This window comes from Paralichthys olivaceus, chromosome 14 (assembly GCF_024713975.1).
Source record: "Paralichthys olivaceus isolate ysfri-2021 chromosome 14, ASM2471397v2, whole genome shotgun sequence".
In the NCBI taxonomy this organism is placed as follows: Eukaryota; Metazoa; Chordata; class Actinopteri; order Pleuronectiformes; family Paralichthyidae; genus Paralichthys; species Paralichthys olivaceus.
This window is the reverse complement of record NC_091106.1, coordinates 17,490,026-17,517,122: the sequence shown is the minus strand read 5'-3', so window position 1 is coordinate 17,517,122 and position 27,097 is coordinate 17,490,026. Positions and strand designations below refer to the sequence as shown.

The 27,097-nt window shown below is 41.6% G+C and overlaps 3 protein-coding genes across 7 annotated transcripts in view; 1 reads left to right on the top strand and 2 right to left on the bottom strand.

Annotated features, from left to right (window-relative positions):
- fmn2a (formin 2a) overlaps positions 1-9,764 on the top strand; it is a 37,672-nt gene extending 27,908 nt beyond the window's left edge. For both annotated transcript variants that reach the window (XM_069539241.1, XM_020092016.2), the window contains 5 exons: positions 1,377-1,469; positions 6,360-6,411; positions 7,349-7,498; positions 8,546-8,627; positions 8,829-9,764. In XM_069539241.1, the coding sequence (XP_069395342.1) occupies positions 1,377-1,469; positions 6,360-6,411; positions 7,349-7,498; positions 8,546-8,627; positions 8,829-8,855 (404 nt within the window). In that variant the 3' untranslated portion in view covers positions 8,856-9,764. The remainder of the gene's footprint in view (positions 1-1,376; positions 1,470-6,359; positions 6,412-7,348; positions 7,499-8,545; positions 8,628-8,828) is intronic.
- A 72-nt stretch (positions 9,765-9,836) lies between these two features.
- On the bottom strand, positions 9,837-17,467 carry grem2a (gremlin 2, DAN family BMP antagonist a). The gene is made up of 2 exons (XM_020092041.2): positions 16,366-17,467; positions 9,837-11,361 (listed from the first exon to the last, which is right to left on the bottom strand). Exon 2 carries the CDS (start codon positions 11,358-11,360, stop codon positions 10,782-10,784), a length of 579 nt encoding a protein of 192 aa, XP_019947600.2. The 5' UTR covers position 11,361; positions 16,366-17,467; the 3' UTR covers positions 9,837-10,781.
- Positions 17,468-17,605: 138 nt separating this feature from the next.
- rgs7a (regulator of G protein signaling 7a) overlaps positions 17,606-27,097 on the bottom strand; it is a 44,383-nt gene continuing 34,891 nt past the window's right edge. For 3 of the 4 annotated variants that reach the window (XM_020096024.2, XM_020096006.2, XM_020096015.2), the window contains exons 5-18: positions 26,237-26,343; positions 24,900-24,951; positions 23,938-24,002; positions 23,503-23,579; positions 23,228-23,309; positions 22,245-22,319; positions 21,984-22,082; positions 21,364-21,425; positions 20,811-20,921; positions 20,600-20,725; positions 19,408-19,594; positions 19,113-19,202; positions 18,563-18,599; positions 17,606-18,431 (exon numbers count right to left, since the gene is read on the bottom strand). In XM_020096024.2, the coding sequence (XP_019951583.1) occupies positions 18,579-18,599; positions 19,113-19,202; positions 19,408-19,594; positions 20,600-20,725; positions 20,811-20,921; positions 21,364-21,425; positions 21,984-22,082; positions 22,245-22,319; positions 23,228-23,309; positions 23,503-23,579; positions 23,938-24,002; positions 24,900-24,951; positions 26,237-26,343 (1,154 nt within the window). In that variant the 3' untranslated portion in view covers positions 17,606-18,431; positions 18,563-18,578. The remainder of the gene's footprint in view (positions 18,432-18,562; positions 18,600-19,112; positions 19,203-19,407; positions 19,595-20,599; positions 20,726-20,810; positions 20,922-21,363; positions 21,426-21,983; positions 22,083-22,244; positions 22,320-23,227; positions 23,310-23,502; positions 23,580-23,937; positions 24,003-24,899; positions 24,952-26,236; positions 26,344-27,097) is intronic. The other variant, XM_020096030.2, reaches the window with a different exon arrangement.

The following is a 27,097-nucleotide window of genomic DNA, read 5'->3' as shown; positions in this document are numbered from 1 at the left end:
TTATTCAGTAAAACTTTTATCATCACCACTAATCAACTTTGAGGAAAAAGGAAATAAAACAACAAAAATGATTTTAGTAGGTTTCACAAGCCAAGAAGTTTGGAGACAGAATTTTCCAATCAGCTCTGATTACATTTATTTAATCTCCCAGTGAAATCAATACTTATAAAATGAGACACATGACAGTATGACCTCATGCAGAGACTTGATAGGTTGCATTTAAATATATTAAACATGAAGTTGGCATATAGATTATCCAAAATGTTGTGTGCAAGAGTGAATGTGCTGTGTTGCTGCATGTCAGGACCTCAGGATAAAAGTGTGGCAATTGGATTATGCTTGACAAGCTAAACTGAGCTGTTGAGTGAAAGAGAGTCCTAATGAATGAGGCAATTGGGAAATACTCCCTTTCATTACTCTGTCTCAAGTCACACAGCACTCAGAACACTTTCCAAACACTGGACTTCCAACAGGTGGTAAAAAACGTCTGTGTATCTTTGTGCAGAACGTGTGAGTGAGTACTTGTGTATGTGTGAGTTTGTGTGCTTGTGGCTCGATCGACAATTCCCCAAACCTGGTCTGTTCTCTATCATGTTTTATGTACCTTTGCTGCTAAACCAATCAGGTGCCTGATCTGTGTTGCCAAATATTGTTTTTCCTCTGCCATAATGATTCTTGAGGCTGTTCATTATTTGCAATTCATAAAGATGGAGTTGCTCGCTGGGGAAATGGACTTGCGTCTGCTCCGACCCCAGTGGCAGTGGCACATGCTGTCCCTACATAAATACATCATCACATGCTATACCTGCAGACCTCTTCATTACCTAGCCGAGCCAGCTGAGCGCTCTAACAGACACGGGGCTTCGATGACAGTTCCCAGAGGGAGGTTCTAATCGGTGGGCGGCGCAGAAATGGCCTTGGCTGGCCTGAAGGACATCAGCACAACACCGCGGAGTGGAGAGAGCTCACTGTGTACCTTTTAGGTCGAGGCACCATATGGTCTATGAATTACCATTTGCCTATTCCCGACCTTCCCGTTCCCTTAAGTGTCTCATGGCCTCTCCACCTCTAAGGCCTTGACAAAGTTTGTGTATCTGTTGTTTTTGCAGATCGTGCGTGACGATAAGTTTCCCCCGGGATCAGAGCGCAGGCCTTCCTGGCTCCTGGGGGTGCCTTATTAGTCATTATGGGTCATTATGTCTTTGCTGACATTCATTCAGCGGAAGATCAGCTGCGATTTATCAGAGCGAGCACAACCAGGGTGAAGTGTTATGTCAAGTTTGTGATCACAACAGAAATTCTGGATAGGATATTATTGCTGTATCGCTCTGACAGACATTTTCCCCTCTGATCCTGATCATCCCTTGTTGTTTCAGCGTGCTCAGCGGAGACAGAGAAAGTTTGCAAATTGTCCTCTGAAGAGAACCTGCAGCCTTTTAAGGACAAGATGGACACATTTCTTAGCCAAGGTGAGCCTGTTTTCCAAATCAGTTGAAGCAGATAATCGATGAGACTTTCAACAGTCTCATTAAAGGGTAATATTCTTTATTTTAATTTTTGTCAGCAAATTCCATGAAAAGATCAGAACCAACAATGAAACGATCCAACTAACAAATGTTGTCTGTGTTGTCCAATAATAAAATGGATCTGTACTCTATTACGCAAAACTTCAACCAGTACGAAATCACATTAAAATTCACCATATCTGGATTTTTATTCTATTCTGCAACAAAATGTCCACAGTTACAAACGTGTAAATGTGCAGTTTTTTTTCATGAAAATCCATGAATCATTTACAGAGAGGATAATGAAAATGCCAAAAAAAAACACCCTATCTCAGATTCTGTCACAGACATAATGCTTGAGGTCGGAATATTCTACACGTCTTAATTTGATTGTTGCTTCATCAGTGTGTAACCTTAGAAAATCCTCTTAACATGGCAGTGTCTTCAGACTTTTCTCTTAATCTGGTTGATATCGGATTGTTTATGTCTGTGTCCACTTTCGAGCTTTTTATGAGATAAATATGATCAGAGAGACAGGAAAGTTTTGATAATTAGTAATGCATTTTCAATTTGTGTCCATTCATCTGATGAAACAAATAGGAGGGGTTTAAATTAAAAAAGGCATATAATGTATTCCTCCTGATTTGATAGAGTATTCAGTGTCGGTGTACTGTTGGTATATCTGAGCTCAAGATACCTCTGTGGTGTGAAAGCCTGTGCAGCAGCTCATCACTCAGATTGATCTAAGTCTTCTATATCTGCAGACACATTTCCAAATCTGTTTGATGCTGTTTTCACACGAGGGTTCACTCAGTGTCGTTTCCGTAGAGACACGTGTTTATTCCAGGGTGTATTAAATAACTCACAGCTATTGTTTCGAGTTTGCCTTTCTGCTTTGATGGATTATGATCACGCTTGGTAGCAGCATTGTTTATCTTGATAAAACAGGGTACATCTTACTCTGCCTCAAAGGAAGATTCAGGATGGTTAAAGAAGGAGAACCTATCACGCAAGTAAATTGACTGCAGAGAACAGAACTGGACGCCTGAGAGGCTGGAACACAACGCACAAGATCCCTTTCCCTTACTTAAATATTTTTTGTCATATATTTGTCCTGTTGTGTTTTTGCCTCAGTTCCCCGCTTCCTTTAATGGCTGTTAAAATGAAAATGATGAATTTAAAGAAAATATGGAGCATTGAATTGCACCAATAATATATTGCATACTGTCAGCAAGCTAAAGACAAAAGAAACTAGAATGGCACTCAGCAGACCGCTTACCTCCGCCAAAGCCCAACTGCCCCCTTATGAAACATTTAAATTCACTAGATCCAGATTTTTAATATGGTTCTGCATCAAATTACACACACACATATATCAGTCCCCTAAACATGCCAGATTTTTTTTCGTCAAGCTTCATAAATTATTCTTTGAGAAATCAATGAAAATGTGGAAAAACGTCATATCTCGCAATGTTTAAGAAGTGGGGGGGGGGGTCCTGGATCCACTCACTCATCCAGATCCGCACAGAAATGTAATGTGTTCTTTCACAAAGTCTGTTCAGTTGTTCCGTATTTCTGAGGAACTCTAACAAATCAACAACAGACAAACAGACGGATATGAAACAGAACCTTGTTGGCGGAGGTGATGAGGAGAATCTCTCACATCATTTCCCACACTGGTGCTATCAGCTGGTTAAAATTCTCCGGTACGCACCATGAGAGCAAGCTAAAGAAAATGAGTCTTGTGTTTTGAAGGATTTTAACAGCTAGAGTGACGTTCATTTAGATATTTGTACAGAGATATCCATTAACGCATTCGTGTTTGTGCGTTATGTCCAGCAGTCATCACATAGTCATGCTTTAATCTCAGTGATCTGACAAGTGGTTCACTTCAAATGTGCAGCTTGATATGCTTGTTTTTAACTTGACAAGCCGACTGTCATTCCCTGTGTGGCGTTTTCTTTGACCCTGGCTACATTCATTTTACTGAGTCCAATCTGTCTGAAGGACCCGACTCACAGGCCTCTCACCAACTGCTTTTGTATTCAAATGAGAGTATAATGTGTAGCATATGTTCTTCCGCGGTAATGCTCACTGTCCATTTTAAAGGAAGTCTGCAGATGAAAGCACGTCTCCCATTTCCACCTCTCCCCCTTCTCTTTTCCTCTCTTTTCCTTTCTCTCTGTGTTTGGGAGAAATATGGGAGCTCTCTCTTTGATGCAAATGACGAGATTTTTTTCCCCCTCCGAGAGCAGAATGTACGCACCGTAACATGGACATGTGACTTCGAGAGGCTCCAGACGGGATTCTTGGGGTTCCTCCACTGCTGCGGTGAAAAAAAAGAACAACAGCCAAATGTCTTATTTTTGTTATTTCTGTAATTTCTAAAAGCCTGAGGTTAAACTGTTTCTGGCTCCATAGTTTAAGCCGCTTTTGTTTATTTTCTGACCATGAAACTAACCACAGAATAACAGTGGGAGCGGACTTGTTGGAGCTCGGCTGTTTGGTCTAGCTCAATTTTCCCCGCTCGCTTCACAAATTCTCATGCATGCAGGCCTTTGATGGAGCCACTGTGACTTGAGAGAGGGCATCGGCCATGTGATAATCTGTTTCTGATGGACGTATAGATTAGTGAGACTGTCAGACTCATCCTGTTGCATTATGTAGGTGGATGTGGTTTAATATCAAACCAAGAGAATTTTTCATGTGCGTGTTTGTAAAAATCCCCTCCCCCCAAACAATGTTGATCTGTATCATGTGGAACCAAATGATGTTTGTTCAATAACACAGCCAGCACCTTTACATAATGTCCTTAAAATATTTCCGTATATTTTGTGGGATTCAATTAGTATCATGTCGTCTCACAGTATCACTTTATCTTCACACTTAACTTCTACTTCTACAAACATCTGTCTGTGGCATATCCCAAGAGCCGTTCATCTCATCGGCTTCATGATTGACACTGGTGTCTATGGCCTGAGAAAGTGCAGCGTTGAATTTAACATGTTTTGGAAACGCGATACATTCAGTTGTGCTTTGCAGTCAGTGAGGGCGGGGCTTAACAGTCAGTCTTCTTTTACATCCTTGGATAAATCAGACCAGTGGCCAACAACTGACAGCCCGTTGTTCGAAACTGGCCCACCACCAATAATTGATAATATGATTTATTTTTTCCTTATCGGATTCACACAGATGTTTACAGGAGTGCTGTTCTCTGTCCTAGCAACAACATTTATAGTCACTTCCTCTTTCTCTGCAACATTAAACGTCAACTTTTTTTATTTTGCTGAATTATGGAGCTTTAATTTTAAAAAGCTGTGATGTTTGGTCTGAAGATTGTGTCGTGTTGCTTTACAGACATTCACCGACATTCAATGTATAGAGATATAACTCTCATTTAGTCAGTCTTTGTATAAAAAACATGAACAATGAGAATGCAAATTCTGTTTCACTCTATGAATAACCTTGCAGATAAACCAGGTAGGATGACCACAAACTTCACTCTGCACCATAGACTGTATAAAAAAAGTTTGCACACAAACAATAAATAGTCACTTTATAATTTAAAGCTGTTTAAGGAGGAATCATTCTGAAGAAGCGCCGGAGCATTAACACAGGACAAGAGAGCAGCCCATTCCAAACAGGAAGGTCTACAGAAGGCTCCGCACTCATCTATTAGATAAACTCCATGAATCACTCAGTGTCAGAGGAAGCTTTTTTTAAGTATGTCAGAGTTTCCCTTAATTGATATTCAATGTTTCTAGGAACAGATTTCACATCACAACAGCATCTTGCAGGTCAGTGTAACAGGAAGTTGCATCTTAAATCATCTTTGCTGGACTGGAACACACTCCTGATATTAAGATGCTTTTAGCAAGTCACATTCATATTATTTATAGATATTTCATCATTTATTGATGAGCCGTCAGCAGAGAGAAGGATGTGATTGTGGGCCACAGAGTGATTTAGCACGGTGGAATGGTAAAGCGTAGTGCTGCTCTCAGCGGGTTTGTCTGGGATCTTTAGATGTGGCTCTGGCTTCAATTACACGTAGCAACCAGATATTCCCAACATGAGAGCGGAGAACACAGATCGGTGCCAGGAAAGACTCTCCGTCCCATCTAATGTCATGTGTGTCTTGGAAAAGCTACGACGAGGCCATTTCTGGTCATTTGACAGTTTAAGCCAAAAGTGGCTTACGGGGGACAGAGAAGCTGTGTGGGAGAATTTATTGCCCAACCTTTTGTCCATCAGTGCAGTGTAGATACAGGCCGGCATAGAATACAGCTGGGTTGACTCCACTACAGCTCTTTTGTATATTAAAAATCAGCCCCCTAGATTCTGAAATTTGATAAGTAGGAACCTGTGGGAATTTCCTGACTGAGGCTGTCACATTTCACTGCTGTTCTCCTATATCATAATTTATAACACAGTCAAAAGGGGCCTGATGGCACATCGAGATAAATGTTGCGGCCTGCTGGAAATATCTACTAATGGGTACCGTCGTGTCCAACTCCTAGTTTTCTTACCTTCTCTCTGTAACTCACACATCTCACTCACTCACTTGCTCACACACACACACAGTCATCTGTCTCCATTCGAAGTAACCCCGCACAAAGAAGCACTTGTCCCGAGGTCTGCAGTACTCATTTGTCAGTTGTGCAACACTGGACAGTTCAACACTTAATAACCTGGTGGCACAACACTGACCTTGGAAAGACAGTTGGGTTTAAGTAATGGTGACATGTGGAATCCTCCTGCAGGTGAAAGATGGATCCTCTCCGGTGAATGTTATAATTCTTTATGTACTAATGCACTGCTGTTCTTTTTTCAACCTTTTAATTTACTTCACAGCCAAAACTGAACTGGAAACTCAGGAGACGCAGCTGGCAGACACTCAGAAGATGTAAGAACTTTTTTTTTTTAAATGTTCCCCTGCAGCTGAAGAGTAAACGCAGTCACTTCTGTTTCCGTCACATTTTGCTCTTTCTCTCAAACGTGGCACCAGTGATCAGTCCTGAATTTGAAATTGAAAACGCAGAATAACAAAATCCAACGCATGTATTCTCACTGCAGTGAAGAAATATAATCTCGCTGCTTTGTCAATATTTAGGACTCCTGGTTCCTACAGTTACACGGAAGGTGCGGGCCGTCATGCCAGGCCATCAGTAGACGGGAGGCCCCCTGTGCGGTGTCTGTGTTGTTTATCTAAGCGGAGCGAGAGTAGACAGCCTTGGCTCCAGGCTTCTGTTACTGCTGGCTAGGAATGTGTTCCTATAGCACACTCCAAACAAAGAGACCCCAACCTGTCCACTGTATTGATCCACTGCGAACGGCATCCACATTCACTCTTTACACATGTCATCCCCCCGTCATGTGTTTATTTTGCTTGATCTGCCTTTGTGTGCAAGTTGTGCATCTTTTCTTCTCACTCATGCTTCTACAGTATGTTTGTGTTTATGCACACACATGCACATTGAAGATTATGTACGTCAGGGAGCTTGGTGACAAAGCTAAACCCTGTGCATGATATTTCTAAGAGTTTTATTTTAGGCCTCGACGTTAATCCCACTGAAAACACTGAATGACTGTGCTGTTTCTGTGTCAGTAGTTGCATTTGTTTCCCTCACGGTTCTCCTCTGAAATGCACAGTCATCATTGGGTTGTGTTTTCTTTTCCTTTACCATTAATTCTCTAAAAAAGCATATTATTCCAAGATTAACTTTCATATTTTGCATATTTGCGTAGCACAGCCAGATTTCACAACAATCGGTTGTATGTTTCTGTAATCTCATGTTGTAATAGTTTGGTCTTGAAGTAATGTTTTTGTTCCCTGCCCTCAGCTTCTTGGAGCTGAGCATGTCCTTCTCAGTCAAACCCAAGGCAGGAGAGAAAGAGGTCTCTCCCAACACTCTCTTCTCCATTTGGCACGAGTTCTCCACTGATTTCAAAGACCAGTGGAAAAAGCAGAATAAACTGATGTTACAGGAACGGTGAGAGTGGTTTACTGTTTTTTGGAATGTGACATGAGATACCTTCTTCTGACAGGACACTTGAAACTATCGGCCCAAAATCAAACCCTTCAGAGACACCAGGGACTTGTCATTTATTTGTCTTTCTTCGGGAGAGGTACACCACACTCTGACCCTTGCAATGTCATTACAGAAACATCAATGTTCCCTACATTTCGAATTCTCCCCAAGCGCAAGTTTCCAAACCATTAATAACTTGCAGTCCATCTCGTGTTCGCAGAAGATCCTATCAGATTCATCCAAATTCATGAAGGGAAAAGAGGTTAAATGACCCGAATCTATGTCCTCACCCCAGTAATGAAAAAAACACTTGGAGCATCCAGTTAGCTTCCAGTGGTTTGATGAATATAAAGATACTGCTGCATATGTCAACAAAAAGCAAATTGGTCCATTATGTCAAATGAAGATTGAACTGTGATATGTATTTGTGAGAGAAGGGAAATGTCACAAGCTTTGCTTGTACAGTAGGGAAGTATAAAAACAAATTTGAAAACATTAACTCTTTGCCCTTTGCCATCGGCAATCATCCCAACATACTCCTGCTGGTTTTTTTTCTTTTGGACTGCAGAGGAACTATAGATATAATTTATTGTTATCATTGCACTTTATGGACATGTAGTGCTGGCACTCAGAGTATCCATGTGATGAGTAAAGGCAAGATGCAAGTCTGTCAATGTAAATTGTTGTACTTGCTCATTGCCAACATGCTGCTGATTTGTCTGTTTAAAGCTCCAATGAGTGACGCTGCTGGCTCGCTCCCTGCAGTAGTAAACTGGAGTGAGTCACTTCAGAGTCGGAGCTTTGGCCCTTTGACAAACCGAGAGCATCGTGTCCAAATACCACATGACCATCGTCTGGATGAGCCAAGACAATATTTTTGCGCAGACTTTCTTTTTAAATGGTTAAACTAAGAATTCCAGCAGTGTGCATGGGTGTGAGTGCATCCAACCATTTGCTCTTTAATCCTCTTTAGGATGAATGATATTTATTGCTGGGTTTTTTTTTCAGGGTCAAAATGGCTGAGGACTGTTTCAAACAGGCCAGAGAGAAGGCTGCCTACAATGTGAAACCCAAACATGCAACTGGAATAGTACGTTTCTGCTCTTTTTATCACTCAGTGCTTCTTTTAATTTAATTCCAGTGGCATCATCCCTTTTTCTTCACTTGGTGCATATTTCCTCACCTCGGGTGTTCATAGTGATCGACAGTCCTGGCTCCAGCAGCAACTAGTTGAGATGAGTGCTGGAGCTGCCAGTTGTAAATAACTCTGACCTCTTATTTTATTCTACAGAAAGCAAAGCTGGGTCAGAAGATCTGAAGCAGAAAGTGGAAAATGATCATCATCAAGCCTGTTGCACAAGCACTGTTTGTACAATCTGACATGAGTCATCAGTCATTTTTATATTTATATGCTTCCCGTATTTGTTTTCAATTGATTTAGAGCTGTTTTTATTTTAAGTTGGTTCAAAGTGGATATTATATTGTTTGTTTAAAAGTGGAATCAAAACATTTCATTCTCAGCCAGCTTTTGATGACACTAACCAGAAATGCTGCAAAGTCACCATTAAGATGAGATTAAATGAAACTGAGTCATTTAAAAGAAAATGTGCATCAGATAATTTGTAGGAACACTACTCTCAGTATTTAAAAGCCATATGCAGTTTATTTTTCATTTTTAGTCCAACGTCAAAGCCGACTATCTTAAGGAGACACAAACCCTGTCTCTTAATTCTTACCTTAGCGGTAGAAGCACAGAGTTTTACAACCTTTCTATATGTTGGACAGAAAGTGCCTTATTGCACAACAGTGGTCATATGAGTGCTGTAGACCAGAGTTTATTTTTAAGACACATCATCTGTGATTAAATGTTCAACGCAAAGAAGAAATATCTGTTTTTTACAGGCTGACACCTGACATTTGCTTTTCTTAATCATTTCTTGAAGTGTGTTTCAGAACTAGTTTAACATGCAGCACCTCATCTATTGTGGTTAAATGTTTTTCAACAAAAAATACCTAAGTGGTGTCATCTCATATTGTTTTATTCAGTGCTGTTGTCGACTTGCTATGTGTTTTAAGTCTATGCATTCATTTTGCCTTTCCGACTGTATGCTAATTGAGCAACAATATCATGTGATGTGACGTTCTTTTACAATATGCCAACAACATGTTTTGATTGAAAACCCTTGACCATGAAAAAATATTTATTGAATAAAAGAAATTACATTAATTTTGGATATAAATTTTGCTGTTACTCTTTTCTTTGTCACTTGTGTAACTCAGAACTAGATGTATTCACCGCTGTTTTATATGAAATAGATTTAATATATTTTTTACATACATACTTACACACATACATAAAACATATATACTGTATATATTGCATTGCACCCCGATTACACATGCTGTTCTATGTTTTCATGCTGGTGAGTGGCGAGTACAGTACAGTATACAGCCGGGCTCGTGTCCAAGCACGTAGATCCCACTGGTCATTGCTGTTTTGCTTCATGTTTCTTGACTTCCTGTCTTGTGTATCATCATCGGTGACATCATGTGAGTGAAGGAAAAGATACAGAAGAGCAGATACAATTCTTCTAAAACAATTAATTTAAAAAATATTGTTGTTAAACTGTAATTACTGCAGACCAAAACATGTCATCTTACAAAAATATCTTAAAGGGTTCACAGGGTACACTTTATTTTCTTTTAGGCAACTCATCATCAGCATGGTCTCTGACGGTGCACATAGTGTGTCATGAAACAAGAGTCACATTCTTTATCACAAAAGAATCTTGTAGCAAATCTACAAATGGCAGGTGGATGTGAACGATGTGTGTCTGTCTCCACAGGATGACTGATTGTCATGACTGGCTGAGCACTGCTTCAAACACAACTTTATCACAAAGGGTTCTAGTAACAAATGTTCAAATAGCAGGTAGATATGAGTTTCGTCAAATAACAGGAGGAGCATTCAGTCTGCTTCATCCTCAGTGTCTCTTACACAGCCACTTGGATCAGTCTCAGCATCAGCTCCCCAACATCTCTGATTAAATCAATGTTGGCCTTTGTTTAATAATATCAGTTCCATGTTTTATGTCATTTCATTGTGTGACAGGCCATTATTTGTCAACAGGATGCAGAATAGTTCAACTTGAAGCCAGTCTTTGTTTGGCAAAGTTTCTGAATATCTGCCTTTTGACGATATTCAGATGTCCCTTTGGTTTTAAAAGACCTTTGAAGTCCTCCTTCACAGTTTCCCATGGCTGCTCACTTCCACAGACATGCAGCGACACTGTTTGACCCGTTGCACCTTGCGGTGTCTGAACGGTGGCTGCAGGTCCGGACAGTCCAGCTGCACTGTGAGCTGTGTGATGCGGTGCGGCCTGCAGAAGGAGCAGGACTGGAACGGCTCCTGGGCCTTGTTGTGCTTTTTCCTTCCTGACCCTGAGGCCTGGCCTCTGCTCTGGCTCTGACTGGAGCTAGGGCCCATGTGACGGGGGATATAGAAGGAGTTGCACTGGCCGTAGCAAAAACGGTTGACCACAGTACGACTGCGGCAGCCGTCCTCGCTGACTGTCTGGCGGAGGGGTTGGGTCTTGCACCAGTCTCTGCGGAGGTAGCGGCGCTCTGTCACCACCAAGGCCTCTCTGCTGGAGGATAACACCTCTGGTTTCTGCTGCAGTAGCCGGTGGTTACGTTCTGAGGACAGGTTCCCTTTGGTCTTGTGCGGGGACGGGATGGATCCCTGGGGCCGAAGCTTTTTGGTCTCGGCGGTGATGCAGAGCACACCAGCCAGTATGACTGGGATAGTTATTCTCCACAGCATTCTACAAAAAGAAAGAGATACATTGTGATGTATTACATGTCCCAACAGAGTCAAACGTGTTGTCACATTAATTGAATCTTAAAATTATTAACACACTTGGTCTAATTCAGGCAGTGTGATGTTACACAACAGCCGCTGACATATTATCATCGATCGCGTTTGCAGTTGTGTGAATGTGCGTTCACGTCGAACCACCTCTGGAGTCGAGCCTTCCAGGCATCATTGGGGGAATTAATCCATCACCAGGGCCCCCATTTGTCAGCATCTCTGTGTCATTACTTCTATTTGCTTTCCTCTCGGCTACGCAACTCTTCCAAAAATAAACAAATCCCTGCCATCAAAGGATACACTTAAACACCCATAACGAGAAGGGGAAGTTGATTTTATTGGTCCCGTCGCCGGGTAAAATAATTAGGGCTTTGCTTACTTTAGTCATGAACTATGCCGCAGATATGTAAACAGGCATTAGAGAGGCCCATCTGTATGTTATTAGGGGAAGAGTTGGGGAACTCTGCAGTACTCTTTGGGAGTCACCGCTTCTTCTCTTTGGTGATATAGTGTGGAGCCAACTGAACTGAGAATGACCTGTGTCCATAATCACCACGGTGTCTTCTGTATCATGTTAGAGAGATGTATGAAAGTACGATCCAGGCAAATTATTTCTCTGCCATTCAGGACGGAGTAACCGCCCGCGTGCACGCTGTCAGTATCTGTGCCAGCACATTTTTGATCATCACTCAAGCATCTTTTCAGCAGATGTTGCTCCCGACAAGCGTTGCATGACATCAAGTCAGAAATTCTGACAGAGAACCAAACTGCCTCAAGGCCACTGGCTGCTCATATTCAGAGACTCTTCTTTGCTGTGCAAATTTTGTATGTTCCCTTTCTACTCCCTCTTTCTTTCCAGGGCCTGGAACTCACTCTGACATGGAACAAATAACTTTTTCATAATCCACCTAATTTCTTGTCTCCTTTTCTCTGTCCTTGACCTCGAGGTCATGGCAGGCTCGCCTGAGCTGCACGAACACTTAAACCTGTAGATGACTGTCCCAGCAGCAGTTAGAGTGAGCTAGACAGCAGCTGTGTGTCCATCGAGCTGAAATGTTGCATGAATTCTAACCAGCCCTTTTCTCAAGGATATCAGGAGACACACTGAAGTTAGACAGACACAGAACATCTACTTTCCCTGTTAACGCTTCCTTATGTTTTTTTGTTTTCTTCATTGAGAGATCAAACCTGTGCAGGAAGGAAGTATTTTGGATTTTGCGTGTTATCTGCCAAGAAATCAGATGTAGGTGTTCTACACTTACAGTCATGTCTCTCGTTGACGGATCTGTAAGCACACGCACACGAGCCAGTGCACACGCCCACACCCATCATAAGGTTAGAATAACTAAACCAAAGACTCCCACTGGGTCCTTCCACCACCTACAGCATCAGGGAGTCATGACCCCACTCCATCTTCCAGTGATCTACCTTCCATGTGCTACACAGTCTCATTTGTCTTTCGCTGCACTGTCCTGCTGACTGTGTATTTAAAAGCATAAACCCCCGGTCAGAGGAACAGGCTAAGCTTCTGTGTGCAGAGTCTCGTTCTCTGTTTTCCACCATCCATCGCCCTAAAGAGGCGCCCCGTAACTTTGTAACTAAGAGCTATGGTCTGCAAAGCCTCTGGGGCTCTGGGAGGGATGACCCAAGCGACTGTGTACACAGGGCATGACGGATGGCTCATACAGTCAGCAGCCGTGCTCCCTCTCCACTCCCAAACTCGGGCCTAAGTATGATAGTGCCGGGCCTGCCAAGCTATCCTCATCAATCTCTGCAGCAAGACAAATTGCGGTTTTGGGGCAGGGCTTTGGGGGCTTCGGAGGGAGTGCTGAGGTGGACGGGTGGGAGGTTAGTGGTTGAGGTTGGAAGATAGAAGGAGAAGGGGGTGAAGGTGGTGGGGTTTGGGACAAATGACCTACTGGGAAACAAAACCAGTCTTGCTTGGGCTTCATGCACAGTTTATACCCTCCCTCCACCACTGCATATCTTTCCACAAGCTGTTTGTCTCCTTATTTCCATCTGTCTCGCTCTGTCACTCTATCTTTCTGTCTCTCCTCGACACACAGCACTAATCATCACAGAGTCCCGGAGACGGAAGGAGACTGTGGTTTTGTGTGTTAATGCTGAGACAGAACTAAAACCGGACCTTTCTGTCTGCTAAATACTAATATTGTCCACAAACACAGCTTTATGTTTTACCAGAACCACAAATACTTGGGGCTACGCTTCACTGAACTGTGGCAGACCTTGGTTCCAAAATTCAGACCTCTAATGAAATTACAAATACCAGAGAGACTGCTGAGCTAGACACAAGCCTTTTTGAAAACAGCCATTATCATCAGTGGGAACTTGTTATGTTTTGTTTTTCAGAAGGGCATTATAATGCCATGGTAATGTTTTCTGTCTGTGTAATAATGGGTCTTTATTTTTTTAAATCTCAAAGTCAAATGAAAAACAAAATTCTTCAGTAAAAATCTTCAGCCCGGCTGCTAAATATTTGAGTATTTTAAAATCTGCTTGTTGAATAATTGAAGAAAGAGACGAGAACCCTGTCAAGTTTTTCAAATTTGTACACACAGATGTACTTCGGCTAAAACCATGTGAAACATCCTCCGAGCATGTCTTCAAAGGCAGGTTAAAACAAACAAAACCTGATGCCTCAATTATTGGTGCGTCAGAAAGTCTCATACACAGACTGGTAAACGCAGTTAATTACAGTAGAACTGCATTTAATTCACCGTGCAGCTCAAACCTCAATCACACACGAGTAGCTGCGCACACACAATCACACACACCCGTACATGACCTCGCACACACACACACACACACACACACACACACACACACACACACACACACACACAGGATACAGAGGGAAAGAGAGGTAAATGAAATGTTTTCACTTGGAGCCAATTACACAAAGAGGAACCATGTCATTATCTGCATTTGCGGATTGTTTTTTCCCATACGCTTGGCTGTTGGCTCATTAACAGTTGGGGAGTTGGTGGGGGCTCCTTTTGGGGGCTTTTCTGTGCAAATGTGTTTAATGCCAACATTGCCAGGAGGCTGCTTTGGGCCTTTTGGGCAGCCATTTGTCACCACAATCCATCTTGATAATGACTAGCAGCCCAGATATAATGCTTTACAAGCCGAGCAGTGGCAAGAGTGTGAGGCAACTCCTTCACCTCAGCAACACAAAGCGCTTTGGTGGAGGATGAGGTGCAATTAGAGATGATATGATAGTGCAGGGTTTCTCCTTCCGCATCAGGATGACACTTCTTAACTGCAGTGATTAACACCAGCTTCCACTTGCACTTAAAGTTGAGTTTATTTAATCCTGTTAACATTCAATTTTTTCACTCACGATTTCCCCTAAGTATCTTTAAAATTGCTAATATGGTCTTATTTCACACTGAGGTACACTGTCACATTTATAGAGTGTATCGCCTTGTTCCAGATCTCTACTGAAGCTATATTATTTTTTACGAGTGAAATAGCCGAGACCGAGACTGTGCATTTTATGAGTTTGCCATCAATCAAACAGAAATATTTTGCATGTCCCGAGCATCATTTTAAATCTATTCAGTGTCTTTGGAAACTTTCGGATCTCCACTAGAGCCTAAAATAAAGTTCTGCGGGTTTGAACAATGTTTGGCTGCACAGCGTGAGTTTGCAATGGCTGGCGCTCTGACAGGCCACAGCATGTTAAACAGTTTAAATGCATTTCTTTAAAGCCATATTTTGCACACAAGCAAAAGAGAAAAAATTAAGAACGCTTTATTGGTTGAAAAAGTTGCCACAGCTGGATGAAGTGCAGCGTTTCTCTGCCACTTTAATCCTGCTGGATTTTCTCGGTGCTCACTCATGTGTGAACTACACGTTTTAGGAATGCTGTTAGGGTTTCTATCAAATACCTGTTTTACTATCTTTAGAGGCTTACAATGAAGTGTTTTCTGTTGCTAAAGAAACCGTAATGTGTCCACGCGCTAAATCCTCTTTGACATCAGAGCGGACTGTGCAAGGTGGTGCAGTCGCCGGAGCTGTAAGAAGGATCAGAAGGAAAACTCTCTACCATTACCCGCACGCACACTCACTCACTCACATGTATACACACACTGATACACATCAGTATACACACAAATACACTAATGATACAAAAGTGAACACACAAACATGGATATACCCCTGTACACATGAACAGAGAGAAAAATTCCCCTATATATTTGAATATATATATTTATATTTACTTTTGTTTTTTATAGTCAATGGGAAAACTAAATTGACACTTAATCTTACTGAGACACACAGTACAACATACTGTCATCACTCACTAATTCTCTTTCTCACAACACTAATTCCCTGGAACCTCCAGCCACTAATTATAGTCATTGAGGAGACACTTTTATCCTGTACACCTTACAGTACCTTAAAGGCACCACCTTTTTTGCTATGGGTGGCCCCCAGTGGGAATCAAACCCTCGTTGTTAGCAGGAATAACTAAATAGCTGCACGACTGCTGCTGTTCAAATTACATGGTTCTGCTTAGTCACTCAGAGACGCACTGAGTCAGTCGGTCTCACACTCACGTGGGAGCGCCGGGATCACTCAGCTGCACTTTTCTCACTAACTCCAAGCAGCACATGATGCTCTGACATATATAATCACAGTTTTATCACCTGCACTGCAAAGAATGTGCATCATGAGATTATCTTTTCATCGTATGTTGAAATCTTGTTAGGAATTAAAATCAACCAAGTGTCTAAATCTGAATATTCCCATTTGTAAACTCTATTACCTTGAATAAAACATGAATTTGGAAGTAGTGTATGCTATTTATTGTAATAGTTCACATTTTAAAACATCGATAGAAAGTTTTTCTGACATGTAAAACTTTTGAAAGAGCGTTTTGACAAAGAGTTGTAAAAAAAATATAAAGGATGAACTATGGTTTATGTACCTCTCACCACAGTGTGCAGTAATGTGTCAAGGATGGAGTCAAGGATGGTCGTCCACCTTCACTGGTCCTTGAGCCCGCTTCCAAGTTTGGGTTTCCATGGCAACATAATCTGTAGTATCCTCAGGCTCGGCTCGTCCTTGCTTCTCTTTTTTTTCCCCCTTCTTCCACCTACTAAAGATTCAAAGTCTTGGACACACGATCAGTTTTCCATCTCCCTGGAAAATTAGTATCTCTCTCTCTCACTTCCTGTGTCTGTCTAACTCCCTGGTTTCAGTCATGTCCTCAGGTTTAAGAGAGAAGCTCCAGGTTGAAGTCACAGTAAGCCTGTATCTTAGCGCTGCGGAGACAGTCTGTCTTTGCAGAGTGTTTGACTCACTGTAAACCCTGCCTTAGTTTGAATCCCCACCACCTCCTCTTCCCTCCTCAAGACTGGGAGGGTTTTTCCTATTGGCCCTGGTCATTGTGTGAATCAAACCAAGCCTCACGTCTTTTCATTTAAGTCTGTCTCCCCCTGTGTCTCTCTCTGCCTATTGATATTTTTACATCTTTTATGGTAATTCCCACCCATCCACGACAAATTCAAAACTGACAGCTTTTCCTTTTTTTTGTTTTTTTTGCTGTTTGACACTTGTTTGTGTTTGTGTTCTTTTTAGGTAGCTTGAGACATTTTGCTACTAAGTAAAGAAACAATGATCTCCTCATAAAAAACCCTGCAGTAAATCCCTCTCCCTCGTTGACACTGTAACCACATCACATCACAACCCCATAATCCCCAATCCATAAATCACTGTTTGCCAGACACAGCAACAACATGCTTTGAAAAACGCCGTAATGCAACTGAGACAAAGATGTTTGTCTGTTTTGTGGCCCTTTCTGTGCACTGACCACTGGGCACAGACACACTGTGCCATCAAAGAGCTGAAACATCAACAGACCCTGCGAAACCTCAGCCTCTGCAAAACGGTCAGAACAATGAGCCCTTCAGCAAAGCAGAGGATGATGATGGGTTTGCACGACAAAACTTCATTTGTCTGAAAATGACTGTGGTGCATTCTGCTGATCTGCGCTGATGAGGAGCTGCTTGTTTAAAGGAGTCACGTCCCTGCTGTAGGAAATAATGTATCACCCTCTGCTGGTCGAACACAACAGTGCATTGTTCGGTGTCTTATTGTGACGTTAAAACCCTCCAGAATGAGACATTTTGTGTTTGCAGAGAGTAAAAAATAACATCCATGCATAGTAACAGATAGAGGGCCAACTTTAATAATACAAGTAATTAAAAGTGTCTTTAAATATGGTATAAAAATAAATGCAGGAGAGAATAACAAAGAATTATGTTCTACATAAGACAGGAGACAGCATTTTTGTTTCATTTTAAATGTGACTTTACAAGTGCAATGGAAACCATATGTGCTAGTTATTGTAGTGCAATAAAATAATGCAAAGTAAAATAAATGCACAATAAATAATCATAGTAATAATATTATATGTATATATTTATATATATATATATATAGTATATTCATTCTGCACAACACTTCCCATAGCGTGACAAAGTATCTGTGACCTCAGATCATGTAAAGCAATGACATTGGTTAGATTTATCAGTTGAAGCTGTCATTTTATTTTTTTACTCTCTGACATCATTTGTTTTAGCTGGAAGTGAGAGAGGGGGCTCAAATCCAGCAGTTACAATGGAAAGAACAGGAACACTGGATTTTTTTCTTTTTTCTCAATGACGTTTTTTTTCACCTCGCCAGTCTGTCAGTGTCCTCACAAGTCCAGTAGTACCTCCTCTGTGTGAATACTGGAAATATAGCAGGTACTGTAAGAGGAGAAAGAAGGAGGAGCTTCCTCTCCGTGGACATGCAACATCCGGTGGACGACAGACGAACAGACGGCCCGACTTGTCGCCCAGCTGAGCCGAGAGCAGATGGACAGACAATGATGAAGAAGAAGAGATGGGATGGTCCCCCTCCCCATGTCCCAGAGAGAAGGATGGCATTGATTTTAGCATGATGGCACACGACTGGTCAGCCTCTTGGACGCTAGTGGTTTCCCCTGCGCTGGTGTAAGAAAAAGGAGGGTGGAACAGATGGAAATGAGAGAGAATGAATGCATTTATTTTGTAGCTGCAACATTTATTTATGACTTTATTTCATTTACAGCAACCAATGAATTTTGCTTTAGACGTTACCTGGAAGCAAGAGCCTTCAGAACAAGTTCTTACTTTTCTGTGAGGATAAAAAGTGAAGTTATTTTACTGTGGTAGAAGATTCAATGAAAAGACTTCGACTGTCATCATTATTAAACCATTCAAAAGAGCACAAATACACTTTGGCAAATAATGAAGATTGTCTTCCAGTGCATTGCATTCACAACAAAATGCTGCTGATGCTGATGTTGATTTGCCTGTTTCTATCTTTTTAAAATTTCCCGTGATAAAAATAAAATCTCTTTATTTCCAGAATCACAAGCTGAGAAAGTGTAGGAGGTGTGAAACAGAGCAGACCCATGAATCCAGCTGTGCTGAACGATTCTTTGTGTTACGGCAGATTCTGTACGATTCATACCGGTTCCTATGATCTCGACGGGAGGCCTGATCAGATACTCCATCATCCTCACCTCCAGCAGACTCTATTAATGTCCTGTAGTCACTGTCCCACCCCTGACTGTCATCTGCATGCACTCGTCTACATTTCATCTCATTTATCTTGTGTCTCTATTAGTATTTGTGTTTTCTTTACCTTCTTCTTGGCCTGTAATAACTCCTGGTAGGCACTGGAACGAATGAAACGACTGTAAGAATCACTCTTCATCAACTTGTAGATATGTTCCTGTAGAGAAACAAATACAATTAAAATGATGTATTGAAGCGTCACATGCAAGAAACAGAACAGTGCTGGACAGAAATCTGTGTAATATTCCGTGCGAGGACTCAGGAATAGCGAGCGGTGAAAATGTTTAAAATTGTACGTACTGTATTTAAACTCCTACTCCTTTTTTTGTATTTGTATAATTCGCTTTTTGACTGACACTCACCTGTGCGTCTTCGAAGGCATAGCGACCAGGATCTTTGACATTCTGGGTGGTTTTGTCGTAGCTCTTTGAGTCCACGTTGATGGCACTGGGCGCTCCGGGGGCCAGAAACTCCTGCCAGATCTCCTGGACCCGGGTTGGAACTTCTCTGATGGGACGTTTCTTTAGCTCCTGCACTGCTAGCCAGAACCTGCAGACCAAAGTTAGTTGAATCTTAATACAGCAGCTCTGGTCAAGGGAAGTCTTCACGGCTAAGACGAGATCCACAGTGGTACTATTTCAGAATGTTGTCACCTGATGATATATTAAGAGCACTGCCTTGCATTTTACACATAATACATTTAAAAAAACTTCACATAGGATAAAAATATATAATTTGTAACAGTAACTGCACCAAGAACAATGATCAATGTTTGACTTCGGGGCATTTTTTAAATTGTACACAGATACAAATTTAATTAAAATATACCAATATATATATATTATGGTTAATAGGGTTCATGTGTCCATGAATAGCACCATGCTATGTCGGAGTTACACACATTAAGATAGAGTTAATCAAAGCTTAACTGAGATATTAAATTATAGTTTGATTAACCACACCACATTGAGCAGAAACAATGCAGGCACGTGCCATCGGAGGGAGCAGAGGAGCCAACCTTCACACCGGTGGTTTCTCTGCACCTTTAATTCACTGCAGTGTTCCTGCTACACCATGAATAACATAATATTCCTGCCAACCTGAACACAAACACACTCTCCCTGCTTCGATTAAACTCTATTACATAGAGTTACGTAGGTTTCTTCATTATACATGACAAGATGCAACGACCCCGGTAACATACAACACAACATAACAGTGATAGTTGTCAGCCTCCACTCTGCAGTTGGAATGAGAACGTAGCCGTAATTATGAGAGCAGTAAAAACCCATTCAGGGGAGATAGTGGTCGTGTCTCTCATTATCAGAGAAGCAGCTCATGTTTATTTATTCCACTTGAACCATGTGGGCGAGTACAGAGGGAGACCTGCAACGTCTCATATGGTGTGTGTGTATATATATATGTGTGTGTGTGTGTAATCCTTTATATACTTCTTTATATAGAAAATAAAATAACTTCTCTCTCTCTCTCTCTCTCTCTCTCTCTCTCTCTCTCTCTCTCTCTCTCTCTCTCTGTGTGTTTGTGTGCTCGCACCTCAGATTCTCTGAGCTGAATTCAGACTCCAGGAACTTGAGGAACTGCTCCCTCCCCACAGGATCTTTGAGGACCTCGTTGATGCCAAAGGCCCACCTCTTTACCCTCTGCTGGCCTGGCTCCTTACTGGAGAAACACAGAAACTGTAAAATACATATCAACTGACCTCTGTGTCTGTCCAAATGCATTTACAGACGTTTAGTGCACCCACCTGGCTTCGAGCTCCCAGAGCGTGGCGTCATCTGAGATCCAGGGGTTGGACGGATCTGGAGGCGTGAGGAAAGGGTCGTATTCGACGTACTGCTCTGTGTAGCCCAGTAAACTGTGAGGAAACAGAGAGCATATTAATGACATCACTCTGTACCTCTGTCAGACATATGTCATCACAGCTGGTGAAATTAAAGCTCCATACCTCTCTGTGAGTGATTTAATTATTTATGAGCGTTGAACAGCAAAACTAAAAAAATGAAATCCATTTGAGAACAAAACTGGAATAAAAAGTTGATGACCTTCGGGCACCAGGACAGAGAGCTCACTGCTGAAAGCACCTTTCTATCAGTAAAGGAAATGACACATTTCTGCATGCTGTCCATGCAGCGTCTTGCATTGTCTGCACTATTAACTCCCACAGAAGGCATCGACAGGAGTCCAATCGCTCCTCAAGGTCACCAGGGCTCTTAATTCCACGCCATGTGGGGCAGTTTAACAGCTCGATAAACAGATCGATGGCCAAACTGAATAAAGACACAAAGAACATCACTCACCTCTCCGCCACTTTGGACATTTTCAGTCGATGCCGGTCTAATTGCAATTGCCAAAAGGTGATCTGCAACCAAAGCAGGGAGCAATTAGCAAACATCCGTCTCCATGACTACACAAGACATTTTGGTTATAGTAAATATTTAAAAAACATCTTCAAGATATTTCCGTTATTGAACTCGACTACATTCTGTTCTACATCTGCTCAGTTGTGTAAAGATCAGAATTGAATAAAAGTAGTGAGATAAAACTGCCGAGGCCCAACAGATCCCTTAAATCCAATGAAGCTGCACTAAATTGCACAAACTCAAAGTTATCAGTTCTGTGAAGATGCCTGACTTTTGTTTTTCCATTAAGATCCAAGAAATATTCTCTGGGAAAATTGTGAGAATGAAAGTGAAAAACAATTCCTGGATCCACGTCCTGACCCACAATGCATCTTTCCACCAGACGTCATGGACATTTGTTCAGTAATAAACAAAGTGACAGGTGTGAAAACATTGGTGGAGGTAAATACAATACAATTGTTAACGGGTGAGAAATAAAAAACTAAGGTTTGGGTGTTCTGACTTTAAACTGTTAAAGACCCTGTCTGTAATAGTGAAGCACCCCCTGCTGGTCTAACCTGTTCCTGCAGTTCCTCTTCTGTGGGCTGCTTGGCCTCTGGAGCGGGGGTGTGGGTCGGGCTGTGGGTGCGGATGTCGTTCTGCAGCCCATACACAGACTGAGACAACAAGAAAAACCATGAAAAGAAAAGACCAACAGCAGACTTACAGCTGTGGACGAGCACAGCATGAAACAATAAGCCCGTCAGTTCAAGTGAGAGTTTCAGTGTTATCGACTCGGACTTCAACAGAGAGGTGGGATGTGAGAACAAGTGCTGTACCTTTCTGGTTTTGTGGGGATTTTTCATTCTGGAGGACTTCTTTATGTCGACTTCTGTTGTGTTCACACATCCAGGCTGTGAGAGAGGAAAATCAGCTTCAATTTAATTCTGCCTAAATCGTTTTTTTTTTCTCTTTTACGACTCAAGCCATTTATGCTTTTTCCCTCTAGGATGGCGCCTCAGTCAGACGTGGAAAGGTGCGTTTTGTTGCCATTAGATGAGTTTTGTTAAATTAAATCCAGCGTGCTTATAGCTGGGGCGTGAAGTGATGCCGAGGAGTCAATGCAAAACAATGTGTCAGATGCCGGTTAATTAAACATGGAATGTGCCAAATCTAGCAAAACAAGTAAACCAGAGGGAAATCAGAGTCTTAGTGTGCAAATTCTGGCTGATTGAACAAGTGGTCTAATCTAGGTCTCTTCCACAAGAACAGAGCTAAGTAGCTTGACAGCATCACTGTGAAATTTGAATTAATATTGATTGTGTTGCTCCAAGGACGCATAAATTGAACATGTTATTTTCCAATTAAGCATGGAGCAGTGGTTTTCAGAGCAGCAGAGGAGACCCTGAGACCTCGGGGGGGGGGGGGCTAAAAATGCTAATGCTCTGAAAGTGTGTGTGAACAAGGTAAAGAGCAGCGTTACAGCTGATGTGTCGTGACAGTTACTGATGTGACGTTGCGTGTGAATGGCAGAGAAGCACACAGCTGAGGATTGACAGTGAGTTCGTCTCTTCACGTCATTAGAAGTCAATGAGAAATCATAAATAAATTTAATAATCTATGAAGCGCTTTTCAAAACATCATCTCTTGACGAATCTCTGCTGCAGGGCGTAGATGATTCCCTGTGTAGCATTGGGAAATTATTATTTTTTAATATTTTTTACTTTGCTGAGAAATAAATCAACACAATGCTCACAATGTCAGCAATGATAACAGCAGTGCCAAAGGTGATCGCCACAGCAACATCAGTAATTTCACTCACCACTGGTCTGTGCACATCCCAGAATGCTCTTTCCTGACTGTCGAGGATTTTCCTCTCAATTTTGTCTCTTTTCTTGTCCACTCTGAAAAAAAGAACCAGGAGTTCAGAACTGCTTTAACACGTTATTTAACTTATTCTAGCTTTAACGGTGTGTAGATTCCACTGCATGAGAAGTATGTGAAAGTGTGTGCAGGAAATTACAGGAAAGTCGAGTCATCTAAGGTTAATCATGACATAATGATTCTCGTAATGCTCAAAGTGTGTTTGAGTCTTACTTTGCTTGTGCTTCTGCTTGCATAAAAATGAACTCCCATTTCCTGGCGAAAGCTCTCTGTAGCCTTGCTAAGCTCTCCTGCAAGTAAAGCACAGAACAAAACAGGAGAAGAAAGTTTTTTGTCTTTTTGAGGGATCTGATCTGATGATTACATTCACTGCACATGCTGCGAGCAGGGCACAGCTGGATTCCATCTTTAATGATCCCTGCTCGCATACAAAAGAGAAAAAAACCCTGAGTGTAACTGATCCGTTTGATGACATCGGTTAAAGGAAAGTCACAAATGGTGCAGTGACACGCAGGGAAAAACAAATGTTCTCGTGTCTGTGGAGGCACGAGAAGGCAAGAGATGGCGATAAATCTTGAGAGAGGTGACAACAGCAGAAGAGACATGTGAGGAGGGGAGGGCTGACACCAAATGACCTCTTTCACTTACCGCTTCATAGTCTGCAAGCTCCAGACGTGCTTTATTTTGCATTGTTCTTTTGCAGAGGTAAACAGCTGAGAGAGAGAAAGAGAGGGGAGGGGAGGGGAGAGAGAGGGTCAGGGAGATTGGTAATAGAGGCAGAGCGGGATCTCAGCTCTGTTATAACAGCCTTAAGTGGCCCCTGCGTTTACTCATTTAATCCTCTCAACTGCACATTTACACTGGCCTGCAAATCACAAAGGTCATTCTCTGTGGATTGTGTCTGAGCATCTGTTACAGCGTGTGTGTGTGTGTGTGTGTGTTTGTGTGTGTGTGTGACTTTTGATGTCTTCCTGCACGATCATCATCCCTCCATCCCTTTGTTAACTGACCATTATGTGCAGGCTTTCATTATGCCATTAGACTGTTTTCATTAAGGTGCATCATTCTCATGAATCACACACCACATGCGAGACGATCTAACTTCCCAGAACACCCACAAGATGAGTCCCACAATGAGCATCAGACCCTTTATTCTCTCCCACAATTCCAACTATACAAATGAAAGATCTTCGGAGCGGCGGCTATTCAGCCTGCACCATTTTCTGCACAATGAAATATGAATTGCCAATATCTCTCACTGTGTTGCACTGTAAACAATGAGGAGCTTGTCTTTCTTTATCACCATGCAAACACATCAGACAGAGTCGGACTGAGGATCTAATACACGAGGATCAATAAATAAAAATAGTGAAATATAAATAAAGCAGAAAGCACACAGAGCAATTGCATGCCTGCTGCTCTTTAATTGATTCTGCTGTAACTGAAGGATTTGAGTAGAACTAAATGTGATTTTATGTTTCTCTCAACCATCCACGCTCTGCAGTTGCATCACATGCGCTTCATCGTTTGAACATTTATTAACGTCAGCTCTGATAATACATCTACAGCACGCAGTGGAAACCAGACTGCAAACGGAGCCGCTCTCTCACCATAGTCTGTGTTTTCTGGTTCCCAGCAGTTTGACGGCCAAAAGTATGGAGTCTGAGAGGAAAAAAGAACAGGTCATTAAGAAACTAAAGAGTAAAGGAGAAACCTCGCTTTTGACAGCGTGCAGCTAACCACATGTTGTATTGAATCAAAGCATGCACTGTCATGCGAGGTGGGCATGCAGGCACTGTGCCGCATCTGTCACAATAAAAGATTTTGTTGTATAATGGGGTCGGCATAATGTTTAAAGCACATAAGCTCCTTTGGGCGAGCAGAGAGAGCAGACAGCAGCAGGAATCTTGACCCTCCTCTTTCACCATTGTACTCACTGGTTTGAGATGACAGCTGATTTCGTGTAAGGAGCAAAATGAAGCCTGCGACATTCACAGCCTCAGACATTGATTTACTTTGCTCAGTCCTGTGCAGCTCACTTCAGGGAGCTCACTGGGTGTAAAATCACTAAAACTGTCAGTCACCCTATTGACAGGCAGAGCAATGTGTTTTCTCTTCTTTCACGAACCTGTAAATATTATGGAGTACAACAGCTTCTAATTAGTGTTATAACTCCAGGAAATCACACAGGGACATTTTAAAAGATCTTTATTTTTTCCTCCTGCCTGCTGCTCCAATTATAGATTCAAAGACGTCATGGCTCCAGGATATGTTTTCTATAGAAATCACAACACGGTATATTTCAAACTTACTAAATGTATTTGTTTGTCTCCTGCAACCCTGTCAGCTTTTCACATGACTCTAGAGCTTCAAGATTTTTATATGTAAGAATTCCTTCCATGGGTCAAAGACATGACATATGGTGCAGCATATTTACAAATGTATATGGATATACACTGCATGTCAAACATAAGATAGCATGATGATTTTATAAAATAAATAAAAAGTTATATATACAAACAATCCGTAAGTACATACACATATACACACACAGGCACCCACACTCATACATATATACATACATATAAATAAACATATATTCACATGCACAGATACATGCCTATGAAGAAAAATCCAATAAAACAATCTTTAACAATTACATGACGCTAAACTAGGTATACTAAGACATTATGGCAAAATCCCATAATTTAAGTCTTATTCAGTTGGTAACAACTTTATTAGAAATAAAACATTTTGTTAAAACCTCAACATACATGTGTGTTTTGATTTATTTGAATTATTGACCCCATCATTTCCAATTAAGATCTTCTAATAGTTTTCTCCTCTAGAGGTCTTTTTTAAAATATCACCACCCTGTACAACTCAGGGCTGATTGAGATATAACGGGATCCTTCAACACAAACAAAAATAATGGCATTACTCTTACCTGAAACCTATAGAAAGTGCCATCGTCTTTGAGAGTGAGGACGTGGTCTGAGATGGGGAAGAAGTAACCATGTGCAGCCATCAGAGTTCCTAAGTGAAGAGCCTCCACTGCGAGAAAACACAGAACACAGAGATTTACAGCCTCCTGCTCTTTCTCTCAGTGTTTACAGTGATATTATTCACCAGCAACTTTCCTTTCATGCATTTAAAAGATTCACACACAAATCATGATGTCTTTAGAGTGTGGCCACTGAGATTCAGGAAGATGAAAGTTACCTCGTCTTTCAGAGCTTTAATTCAACATCACTGTCATGAACATTTAAAAACACCTTCCAATACAACACATGTAAGAAAAACAAGATTAAACTCAGATGTATAGACACAGTACATGTGAACGCACCCATGTTGACAAGAAAAATGAAAAGAGGTTTAAGCTGACTTCATGTTGTCATTAATCCTCATACAGAAAACAAACAGGTGAACAGAAAGTCGTTTCTCAGGCCTTTAAAGGACGTGTACTGTTTTGCATATTTCTAATAAAAAAAACTGCCAATCGCTTGGAGCCAAGAAACAGTCCGACAAATAAAATCCTGTAAAACAGGACACCTAAGGTGCTGAGTGAATGCTATTTACCATTTTTGATTATATGACAATCAATACTTTCTCATCTCAGATCGTGGACCAGCATGCAGTCTTTTTGCTCCCAGCCACTAATTAACATTTTTTCACCTTTTCACCCCCAAGTATAAATTCATCCTCGACAAATGGCCGGACTGAGCCGTGTTTTAACAGACACAGCTTTGACAGAACGATGGGCAGGTCACAGCTCCTGAACCGAACAGGACAGCGGGGGGTCTTGCTG